At 42.9% G+C, this 12573-nt stretch overlaps 1 protein-coding gene across 1 annotated transcript; it reads left to right on the forward strand.

Moving 5' to 3' along the window:
* Window positions 1-6115: 6115 nt before the first annotated feature.
* LOC308220151 (opsin-5-like) lies at window positions 6116-11609 on the forward strand (the record flags this gene model as incomplete). Its single annotated transcript, XM_080615939.1, has 4 exons — window positions 6116-6188; window positions 9277-9570; window positions 10178-10509; window positions 11265-11609. 4 exons carry the CDS (start codon window positions 6116-6118, stop codon window positions 11607-11609), a joined length of 1044 nt encoding a protein of 347 aa, XP_080472065.1.
* Window positions 11610-12573: the final 964 nt, after the last annotated feature.

Raw genomic sequence — 12573 nt, forward strand, 5'->3', positions numbered from 1 at the left:
TTAGTCTTCTTTTCAGATTGCTTCTCAAATTACTCCTTTTCATTTTGTATTTGGGAAATATGAAAACAAACAAACAAACAAAAATAAAACCCCCCTGTCCTGAGAGGGCATCTTATTGCCCAGTTGAAAAGAGCTGGCTTGTCACATCAGAGACACAACACATCTTTACTCCACATGTGACTTTTCTCACAGCTGTACATCTTGACCTCTCTTTTTCACCAATGTGTTATGAGTATCAATGTTTACCAGATACAAACAAATGGTGACATTGTTGTTTAATAAATATGAGCTTCTGGCTTTAATTGCATGATATACTTAGTAGTTCTAGTGTGGAAGTTGTACAAGTTTTTTTGTTTCCTCATAACTCAATCACTGGTCATTGATTTAGTGTTAAAATTGCTATTTTAACTCCTCACTTCAAACTCCCAGTAGCATTAAACAACTCTTAAAAGTGAAGAATAGAAGTGATACAAGACGTCTTGAGGTCCTCTTTCAGTCCTTTGTGTACAAGATGGTCTTGGGTTTGGAGCCTGTTCTGCGGTCAAACATTCACCAGAATAACAACTCCAACACACTTCTTCTGGGGGAGTCTCTAACTGCTGTGGTGGGGAGCTGCACTCACTTTGACTGGGTTAACCAACAGCCAAGTATTATATGTTAAAATGGTTTTAGTAAAAGAGCAGAATTTATTGATCCAAACTGGATTCTTCAGTGGGGCAGCTACCTTCAGCTACTGTGGAGGGAAGCTAGGGAGGTCAGTGTCCCTAGACCAAATTTAGACTTTGTAAATAACCCCTCAGGCAATAACATGCAAGTCTGTGCAGACATCCAGAAGAAAACAATAAACAAATTACTATGCTTGAGGTTGCAAATACCAGCTTAAACAAGATTTGGTTGTTGAAAACATACAACTTCATGAGCAGACTGAGAATTCAACTTAAATACTCATTCTGGTTTGCAGAAGTGGAGATGAAAGCTAGAAGCTCAGCTAGAGGTCTCAAAGGTGAGCCTCAAAAAGTAAGACTGCATAAATAGACTAATAATTAAATTAAAGGAATTAGTAGGAATTCCTGGAGAATATGATGAGGTTGTCTCCTCTAAGGAGGAGAAAAAGGTGGCATCTGCTAATGAAAAAGCTTGAGTGTGCATCATGGCAAACTTGTTTTGAGGAGAAGGCACCCAAAAGGGACTTTCCAAACAGACTGTTTGCAGTACTCTGTTCAGCTTGAAATCTCAGTCTTCACAGAGAGTAGATTTGGACAGAGCAGCCACTGATAAACAGGAATAGCAAAACCATGCTCATCTTCTAAATGATAAATTACTATTTTTGATAGACACGAATTCTGTGCAGATAGGGACATAGCTGAATAGCCCTATTCATATATCAGGAGATATCAATGCTATTGATTTATAGTACCAAATTAAACCTAATATTCTTGGTCCAAACAGCTCCAAACATTGAAACATTTTATCTCTGCAAAATGAACTACCATATACTAGCAAAATGATAATTCAGAACAACTCTCTTGTTCAGAATTCAGTATACTAGTTTTTTTCCCTGTGGAAAATAATAATAGAGTTGGAGGACATCCTAACTTGGTAGCATCAAGTAATTACTCAACCCACACCCTGTTTTACATCAACAATAGGAATATCTTATATATATATATATATGATTACATGAACACGTATATATTTAAATCATACATATATATGTATGATTTTATAGTGAGTTCACTTTTTGTTCAAGGTCTCGTATAAATTTTAAAAAGTGAGCAGGTAGCAACTTTATTCTTCTATCTATCTAATTCAAAGAGTACTTTCTTAAATTGAAGGGCAATTTCACAAAACACTTCTAAAATATGATCCCCTCAAATTGGGTCTGTCAGGATACATAAACTTTGACTGCGCTTTGGTTGTAAACAGATAATCTAAATTGATCTGCTGTGCAGAAAGATAATGCTCGGTACAATTTGCTATTGTTAAATGACACAAGAATAATGCACTGGATTTGGGATCAGTCAGCTCTTCTGGTTTTAATCATTTATTTTCTTTTCTTCCATTTTATAACTGAGCTGTTGATGTAATCCTACCCCATGTGAATGCTAATTTCAGGGTTTCACAATAAATGAAATGCCATCTAAACCAGCATGAAATAGCCACATAGCTTAAGGTGCCCACAAATGTTGGACAAGGACTAGGCTCCTGATGTAGCCAATGGGGCATCCAAGGAGTAATTAAATTCTCAGCAAAATGTTTTAAACTTGACTCTTATTTCTTTTTGCTTGCCTGAAGAAATTTAATGTTTTATTTCAGTAGAGAGAGGATGGACCATGCAGCAAGTGGGAGAGCAGGAGGCCTGTCTTGGATTCAGTGACATCAGGCTCCTTGAACTGAGTCCTCTGTTATGTTTTCATCAAGAAAGGCCAAAAAAACCCCCATTAGGTGAGCTAACTACATAGCACAGGCCAGTAAACTTTCCAAAGAATTTTCTTTATCAGAATTAAAAGCTCTGTTTGAGCATTAACAGTCCTTTAAAAGTCACTTCTCATCCAGTGACCTTGAGAATCTATTTCTTAGCTAAATGTTTGCACTCATGATAACAGCAAAACCACTGGGCAACATCTGTACCAGGGAACTAAACAGGATCACTTTGCCTTTGAAACTGATGACTTTACTGCCTACTGGGAATGGTCCTGGGCTCATTCAGCTGACCTGTGCCTGAGAATGACTTAGGGCAGTGCTAGCTGGCTCAGCCCAAAACAGTGCCAGCACCTGTTCCGTGAATTTAGCAAGGTGAACAGTTGAATTCCAGCATCTTTGTGGTGATCTGACATTGTTTAATTTACCAATATTATGGTTTTGTGTGCAGTATACAGGATTAATTGTCAGATTGCAGCAGTTTTCTACTTTCTGTCACAGGATTTATTGTGCCTTGCTGACGTTAGCAGACATTTCTTCCCCAAATTGGGATCAAATGCTGACTTCTCTTTCTTGAACAGATTACACTGATTTGATCAAGCTATTTAAGACTTTCCCTTATAAGCATGTTTTTGAGACATCATATCTATAATTTTTAGCCTTTGCTGATAGATGTTCCTTTTATAATTAATATTGTGCCTATCCTACCTTCCTAGACTAATACGAAACTTAGTTATACACCCAAGGCTTGAGAAGCTTTGCAACAACCAACCACATTCAGCTGAATATCTGCTGCCAGAGAACATGCTGAAGGACAACTGGACTGAACATCTCACCAGTAGGTGCTTGATTTCTTGAGTTAAGTGGTATCTTTGGTCATAGAACATATGAGACTTTGAAGGAGACCACAAAGGGGCACTGGAACAAGTTGTCCACCACAGAGCTCCACCTGTTGTGGGTCTCCATCCTTGGAGATATACAAAATCCAACTGGACACAGCCTTCAGCAATCTACTGTAGCTGATCCTGAGCAGCAGTCTTGGACTGTATGACCTTCAGAGGTGCCTTCCATCCTCAGTGATTCCGTGTGCTCTTTTCATTGAATTGGGGTCTGGAACGTCAGTTTCTCTTCACCCAGATAAGACCAAAGTCCCTCCTACCTGTGTTTTCTTCCCTCTATCCATAACTCATGCCTTCCTAGCTGTCCAGTCTATACAGTCTCATAACCTTTTTTCTTACCTGTTCAGATTTTTCAGACCAGCAATTTCTGCCATTGAACTAGAATTTTATAAATGCTGGAGAAGAACTGGTGGACTGTTCCATCTCCTAGTGCTTACCTGTGCCATTAATACATACTCCATTCTGCTTCTGCTGACTTTGGAGTGATGTGATGGTTGGGAGAATTTTCAGAAGCACTTGAGCCAACTAAACATGAGCCAGCCTCCATCAAGAAGTAGCTTACCATAAGGAAGTGATTTCTGAGGATAAAATCATAGAACCATAGAAGGCTGAAAGAGACATCAAGGATTATCTGGTCCAACCTTTCTTGGCAAAGCATTGACTTTGACTAGATGTCCCAGCACCCTGTCCAGCAGAATCTTAACAGTGTCCAATGCTGGGGCTTCCACCACTTCCCTGGGGAGATTATTCCAATGGCTGATTGTTCTCACTGTGAAAAATTTTCTTGTGTTCAGTTGGAATGTCCCCAGGAGTAATTTGTAGTGCCTAGTCTTCTTTAAAAACAAGGGTTGTGTCTGTGGCAGCAGAATTAGTGGTGAATTTGATATGTGAGATCTCTGTTTAGAGGTAGAGGCAGATTTACTAAGAACAAAACTCATCACACCTAACATTTTGGCAGTGGGGTCATGGTCCCAGGTACAGGGATTTTGTTTCTCTGAAGTGATAACCATACCCTGAGCAGCACCTCTGTGAGATGGATTCACTTTATAGATGTAGCTAGTGAGCAGCACTGAACCACCACTGCCCCTGCAGTTTTGGTTTGTTTTTATTTTTTATACTATAGCTGTTAATTGCAAAATACATTAATAACCTCTGGAGCAAGAGCTCCCTTGAGCACCATACTAGAGAGTCAGATACCACTTGGCTTTTCTCCCTCCAATCTTGTGACCTAGGTGTGGAGCAATCCAGCTTCAAGTGGAGAGGAAAGCATCTTTCTGTTATGCCATTTTTCTCACTCTGAAGTATCTGTAACCTGCAGAATAAAATGCTCTTACAGGAAAAACATGTACACAAGTCTCTGAAACTAGAGGAGGGAACTAATTTCTCCATTTCATGGAGGATGATAAGCTTCTAGGGCAAAGGAGACCTGAGAAGGCTGCAAGTGCTACTGAGCCCTATGCTATATGTGTTGTGTTGCATGCAGTTGGCTGCTGAATTAAACTCCTCAAAGTCTTCAAAGCAAGGATCCCTGGTGTGTAAATCCAGACAGCTTCAGCACAGGAGCACAGATACATGCAGCAAAGATGAGGTGGCAGTGTATCTGTGTATGGCCAGTTTTGCTTTCTGGTGAAACTCAAAGCTCTTAAAGTTCTCTCAGATTCTAAAGGATTCCAGAATTCAGCCTGTTACTGCTATACTTAAGCACCTAAATTCCACTTAGAATTGCACATGAGATGCCTCTGTGCTCTTGCGGATCTTAAAATTCACTAAGTCTGAACAGAGTAAAAAAGGCCAAGCAGAGAATGATGCTAATGCAGTTTAGCATATCTAGGTACTGGAATTAAATAATTTAGAAAGATCAGCTCTTCAATGTGCTGGCTGGGTGCTGCACAGGCTAAAAGTCAAGTTAATGGCATTGCAACTACAGAGATGTAAAGTGTGTGCACTGAAATCAGGACCTGTGTATGTAAATTGATAGGTGAGTCTGTAACACATTTGGAGACTGGAGCAAAACTTAGCATTATTTATAAAGACTAAGAGAGCATTATGACAATTTTAGGCTCAGATATTACAAGGAGAAGGTAAGCTTGGATGTGAAGCATTGCTCTGATTGCTTGCCAAGTAAAAACACTGATACGTCACTGGAGTGAAATCAGAGCTTGGTTTTGCTGTGGTGCTCCGCAGACTGGACTAAACATCCTCTGGTTCTGCCCTGGAGCAGCTCTGAAAGTCAGTGGTGTGACTGACCCTTCTGAACCCCCACAGCAAACAGCTTTCCTCTAAACACTTCAGCATAGAGATCCCCCACCCCAACCTTGTACTTCCCAGCCATAAAACTGGAAAACAAACATCCCATCCCCTGCCTCATCCCTCAGCCTGAATTAATTCCCCAAGGCTGCAGCTGGTTGAACGACAATAGGTTTTGCTCAGCAGTGGCAGCCTGGGGAGTTTGAATTGTGAAGTTTATTGACTAGCCCAGGAGCAGAGCAGTGTGAGAAGAGAGCTGGGTGGAGAGATGCTCTGCCAGCCAGGCAGGCGGAATCGCTCTGGCAGTGGCTCAGCCTAGCTTTCACTCTGTCTCCCCAGGGAGGGAGCCTTTCTCTCAGTCCAAGCTTCTCCCCTGGCACACAAGAGGGAGGGAGAGGGGAGAGAGCAGAAAGCAGAAGGGTCTCTTCACACGACAGCACCCAACTGCCCGGCTCACATCTGCAGCAGGCAAACCACGAGGAAGTCTCTTTGCCCCTACAGTCACTTCACCTTTGATTTAAAGCCTTCACCCACTTCCACAAGGGACAATGGAGGAGCAGTACATTTCCAAACTCCACCCGGTAGTGGATTATGGAGCTGGGGTCTTTCTTCTGATCATAGGTGAGTTCTGCCTTCACAGCCTGCTTGTTTGCTTGAAGCCTAGAACCAGACACACCGGAGCTGCCCTGGCTGTGCTGCAGTCAGTCAGAGGAAGCTGGAGGGAAAAGATAGCAAATCTGTTTCCACACAGGTTCCCCTGCTTAGTGCCTTCAGGTTGGTTGGATGTCACGATTAAATCTCTGCTCTCAGATTTGCAATTTTTTGTTTCCATGCTGAAGACTTGACAGATATAAGTTTGCCTCTGTGGCATCGCGCGTATTCAAATTAAGTTGTTTACTGCTTATCCTAGCATCTCAGCCCTGTTAACTGAGAGATGAAGCAGCTGATTTCACGAGGCTGATCAGAGAATAACTTTGGTCTGACCCTTGGCAGGGGGCGAGCTGTCATTATGCTTGAAGAGCAGCTGTGTCTTGGGAGAATAAACTGGCATAAAATAGCAAAAGGTTTCCAAATAGCAGTTCTAGTTTTTATAATGGCCTGTTTGCTCTGCTGAAGGCATATTAAAAATTAAATACAAGTGGGGTTAACTACCAGTGTGCTCCAGCATGGCTTTAGCTAAGTGTTTACTTCCTTGTCTGTTTGTTGCATATACTCAGGTGATTTGGTTACTACTGTTGTAGATTTGGAGAGGGGCAGAATTGGTTTAGGCATGCAGTCCAACTGAATTTTGCTAAGATAGGATCATAGAATAGTTAGGGTTGGAAAGGACCTTAAGATCATCTAGTTCCAAACCCGATGCAAATACTTGCATCCCTTCAGCTCATTTGAAGACTCTGGTTGAGGTGCATTGAAGAAAGAAAAACATGTATTTTTATGTGCTTTAATAGAGAGACTTTGGGCAGCGGGGCTGGGCTTTAGCATTCACATCTCACCCCTGTTCCTTGCACTCTTTTCATTGCACTGCACTGTGCTGTGCTGTCCCCTCAGCTGAGCTGACAGCAGAGAGCACAACTCAGGGTGAGAAAAATCACTATCTGCAAAGCAAGGAAGAGTTTTTATTTAAATTCAAGTTAGGAAGCCAGCTCCTTTCTCATAGAAATGTAAATAAGCAGGTGCAGATAAGGTAATGGGCAGCAACAAAGGACAGGGGGCTGGAGCTCCCCTTGTTGATACTGCTCTTGTACCACTGTGCTACAGTCTCACAGCTGTCCTAAAGAGCTTTTAGGCACCCAAACTTCAGATATAGCTTCCAGCATTGGATCAAGAGCCCTGTGTGGAATCCAGGATCACTACATTGCATAGAGAATCTCAGGAACATCCCATATATGAAGCAGTGAGCTTAACTGGAAACCATGTTGCATTTATCCGTAGTTTTGCCACCTCACTGGGTACTGCAGCAGGGCCTATGTGTCCCCTGAAATTAAGTTTTCATTACAAAACCAGGCTAGGGCAGAGGCTTCAGCACTCACCACCAGCATCTCTGCTATTTGATCAGTAGCTCATTCTTGAACTGTTCTGTCCCATGCCAGCCAGCAGCCTCACAGGCAGTGGGATGGAAAGAAATAGCATCTGTCAAAGTCAATGTGTGCCCAGATGTCCATCTCTGATAGTAAGACTAAGAGCTACTTCCTACCTTATCCACGGTGGTTAGGGCTCTCTCAGAAGAAAATGAAGTGAATTAATTTTCCTCCTGAAGCCTGTGGATGTCCCATTTGGCAAGAGAAGGCTCTTCCCACCAGCTACAGGTTGCTGGCTGTCATCAAGTGGTCCTATGCCAAGCCACTGTGGGCATCTTGTGTGTGCAGACATACAGCTGTTGAGAGCTCAGGGAACACTTCAAGATATCCAGGGATGCCAAGTGAACATCTGTGGTTAGAAAGTGAATGAGGGATGTGGGGTCTCAGGTTTGTACCTCTGGGTTTTTTTAGGCTTTCTCTTTGCATCTCTGCCTATTCTTGGATTTATGCCAATGCATTTATTCCATTTTGTTGCATGGGCCTTTATTAATTCCTCTGTGAGCACTCAATTATGTGGTGTCTGTGAGCAAATGCAACCTCCCTGTGTTCACAGCGGCAAGGGAACGACAGAATCATTTTCTGTTTTCCAGTTTCACTTCTGGCTTCTCAGGAAAACCTTTGATCAAAATGTAGCTCCAGCAGAATGTTCACCTGAAGTAGAAGAAAAAATTAGTAGTTTGCTACTTGTACTTTTCACACTCTTGTCCTGAATGCTTCGAAGCCCTAAGGTGTGTCTGAATAATGTATATCCAATAGGTGCATTTACAAAGCAATCTCTGGTCTGTTGCATGCCTCTGGCTAAACCATTTCCATGGTCTGCCTCACTGCACTCAGACCATATGAATAGTGTGGGTGTCTAAGCTGCAGCACATAGTGACAAGCAAGGAGCTGCCAAGCCAGCATATGTTGACTGTCGAGGCAGCTCAGAGCCTGGGAGGCTTGTGCTGGGGCTCCAGTGGAAGATACATTGTAAAGGGAGAAGGAAGGCTTTGGGAAGTGGAGAGCATGAGCTGGGAGGAGGGAACAAGCAGGCAAGACAGCTGGAGTTCTTCAGTAGGAAGGAGGAGTAAATGAGGACATTACCAGGGAAATATGAAGATGGGTATGCCTGTTTTACTTCCTAGTGTGTTGTGCAAGATACTGAAAGAGAGTGGAGTTTGCAGGTGTGAGCTATACACGAGAGGGGAGCCACAGGGGAATAGGTGGGGTATAGTGCATGGAGAGAGGGTGTGACATGGAAGTGAAGATTTACATTGCGGTGATATGAAGGTGCAAGATATGGTCTACTATTCACATGACAAAATTTCCCTCAGTCCAGTGGATGCTGTGATGAGGATGCTGAGCTGTGTAGCAGTTCTCAGAAATGCCATCCAGGCAGCATTTCCTATCTGCTAAGAGAATGAGTTTCCTCATCATGAGCTGAAGAACAAGGTGTCATGGCAGGAAATAGCAGATACACACCAATACTGTGCTGATACAGCAGACAAGCATCAGCACAGTACTGCGCTGACTTGAGAGGCTCTGAATTCTGGCTAATCTCCTAGTCTGCTCTCTTCTGGACATTAGGCTAACACTTCACAGCTGTGTTAACTATGTGATTATTATTGTCTGTGCTGATGCTTCTCTTTCAGCCATCCTGACAATCCTTGGAAATTCAGCTGTCCTTGCTACAGCCGTGAAACGCTCTTCCCTCCTGAAGTCACCGGAGCTGCTTACAGTCAACTTGGCGTTAGCAGATATTGGAATGGCCATCAGCATGTATCCGCTGGCCATTGCATCTGCCTGGAACCATGCTTGGCTGGGAGGAGATGCATCCTGCGTATATTATGGCTTGATGGGTTTCCTTTTCGGTGTCTGCAGCATGATGACCCTCTGTGCCATGGCCGTGATTCGATTCCTTGTTACCAATTCATCCAAATCTAACAGTAAGTAATTAAGCTTCTGGTAACCTTGTGGTGGAGCATTTGGGCTGTTATGTTCAGAGAGGAAGTTTGTGGAATATGGCATGGTGTATCAGTTCAGTAACTGTAGGAATAAGCCTCAACTTTTAGTCCAGTATCAAACCCTAATGTTCCTAGAAGGATCTGATTAAATTCTTTATGAAACAATGAGGATTTTCCACTTCTCAGTAATACCAAGTAAAACTACCTGAGAGTTTGGACAGCCCAAATGTTTTGCTGGACAAGACTCTTGGCTTCCTATTTGTGTGCAAGCAGACATACTGACATACTGGAATTTGAGAGGAAGGAGTGTTCTCTGGCATTCCTGGGCTGGGTGCCTGGTACAGTTGGGGTCAACTTGATCATGTAAAGCTCCCTGACTTATTAAAACTTCAGATTAGCACTGACATCTGCACTCAGGTCTCACCCAAAACATGGACAGTCTCTGTTACGTTCCTCAAGATGACCAAAGGTTCAGAAACCGCAGGAGCAGCCCAAGCATGTTTGTAGCTACCACCTTTCTCTTCGAGAAGCTACAGCAAAAACCATGTGGCTGAGTTCCATACATGCTTGCTCTTCCTCTTTCTTGCAGGTAACAAAATCACCAAGAACACTGTTCGCATCTTGATTACTTTCATCTGGCTCTACTCCTTGCTCTGGGCCATTCTGCCCTTGGTAGGCTGGGGTTACTACGGCCCTGAGCCATTTGGCATCTCTTGTACAATAGCCTGGAGCAAGTTCCACAACTCCTTCAATGGCTTTTCGTTCATTCTGAGCATGTTCCTCCTGTGCACAGTCTTGCCTGCACTGACCATCGTTACCTGTTACTTGGGAATTGCCTGGAAGGTTCATAAAGCATACCAAGAGATCCAGAATATTGACAGGATCCCTAATGCAGCTAAACTGGAGAAGAAGCTGACATTGGTGAGTTGTCGCAGTGATGAGAAGACCCTACAGTAATCAGGAGCTTGCAGAGAACTGGCTCTGCTCACACACGGTTCATGATAACCCTTCATTTTTTCTGTCTAGTATTGACTAAAGATGGAGATGTGGTTCCAGTGTCATCCACATTGTCATTCCAGTAACTTGGTCATGATAATATATCATAGCTACAGTGCAGCTCATTAAATCCTTAGTTGCATCCAAGATTTCATGGACAACAAGGTTTCCAGTCATGCTGGAAGAGCTGCTGGATTCTTTCATGATGTAGCTGGGCTGAAGGTCTTATTCTGCATCCTAGGTATTTTTAATCAACTGAGTGGCTATTCTGAGTGAGTGTTACACAGAAATTCTGTACAGAAAGAGGACTTTTTAATATATCATTATTGCAAATAAGCACTTCAGTTGCTAATTTCTTGTGGAAAAGCAGAACTGATCCAAGCTTTCTAGAGGCCAGTCTGTTGATAGGCTACACTGTCCGGTTAGGCTGGGTCTCCTGTGACATTGCAGCCAGAGTCAGGGAAGGAGATGAAAACAAGTGTTTTGTAAGAAACCCACAGTGTAGATCTGCTAGGTGGGAATAAAACCATATATGCACTGTCCAATGTTAGCTGTGCTCATGTCACAACATAGCAGGCATACAGTGTCAGGTATTTCAGCTGTTTCGGGCATGGTTATATCCACGCACCACATGCCTGAGTATCAGTGCCCGCTAGGAACTGAATCCGTTTTCCTTTCAGATGGCTGTACTCATCTCGGTCGGATTCCTAAGCTCATGGACACCGTATGCAGCAGCCAGCTTCTGGTCCGTATTTAACCCCAGCGACTCCCTGCAGCCCATCGTTACATTGCTGCCTTGTCTGTTTGCCAAATCTTCAACAGCATATAACCCTTTTATTTACTACATCTTCAGCAAAACTTTCCGTTCTGAACTGAAACAGCTGCAGTGCTGCTGTGGCTGGCGAGTTCATTTCTTCAGCACTGACAACTCTGCCGAAAATCCCATGTCAATGTGGAGCGGGAGAGACAACGTGCGTCTCTCTGCAGCTGCAAAGGTGGAGAATCAGGGAGCTGCAACTCGCTGAGATGCAGCGATGGTGTCATAACAGAGGTCAAACCTTGGGCTCCCTCAAGGGTCCAAATAAGTAGGAATGCAGCACTGCATATCTCATGCCAAATCCAGAGGTTTAAGTATATATTTTTAAGCAACTCTTAAATATTATCTTTATGCTACACAGCAAAAGAACCTGCTATTTTTTTCAAGAATTTCCAATTTAGAGGAAATCGATTTATGTACTAAACATAAAAAAGATATAAACTTATTTTCAAGAAAACAGTGAAATTAAAAGAGAAATTATTATTGTGGGGTTCATTTCTTATACTTTAGACTTTTTAATGCAACCTATCTGCAAAATCTTGGCTCTTTCAGTAAAACAGCCATCAGAGAAAAACTGTAGGTTGAACACAGTGTGCTGCCAAACAAATACAGCTAAGCATGCAGTTTTCCAGCAATACAGAGAGAAAACCATATAGGTAGCAAGAAATACTGTCAGGAGATATAAGTGGCTGATACCAAAATGCCTGATAGGGATTTACAGTCCCTTGCTCAGTCAGAGGTATAGTTTCACTTCTCAAAACACAGTCAAAAAGGAGTTGAGCAGCCTCAGCCTTCAGAAGTTAGGTGGAAATGTGGCAGTCGGTGAAGGAAGCCTTCTGCATGTCACAAATAGCAAAATGAGAAGTGAAGGAATTCCTCAGCAAAAGGAACTGTGCACTTGTGCTGTTGCTGGTTGAGGTACAACAGGTATAACAGCTCATCTACCATGGGAACTTTTTATACAGGCATGTTTTATAGGACAAGAGGGATTGGTTTTGAACTGAAAGAGGGCAGATCTAGACTAGATAGTGGAAAGCAATTCTTCCCTGTGAGGGTGGTGAGACTTTGGCACAAGTTGCCCAGAGGGATTGTGGATGCCCAGTCCCTGGAAGTATTCAAGGCCAAGTTAGATGGGTCTTTGAGCAACCTGGCCTAGTGGAAGGTGTCCCTGC

The sequence above is a fragment of the Psittacula echo genome, assembly GCF_963264785.1.
Source record: "Psittacula echo genome assembly, chromosome: 4".
Classification (NCBI taxonomy): Eukaryota; Metazoa; Chordata; class Aves; order Psittaciformes; family Psittacidae; genus Psittacula; species Psittacula echo.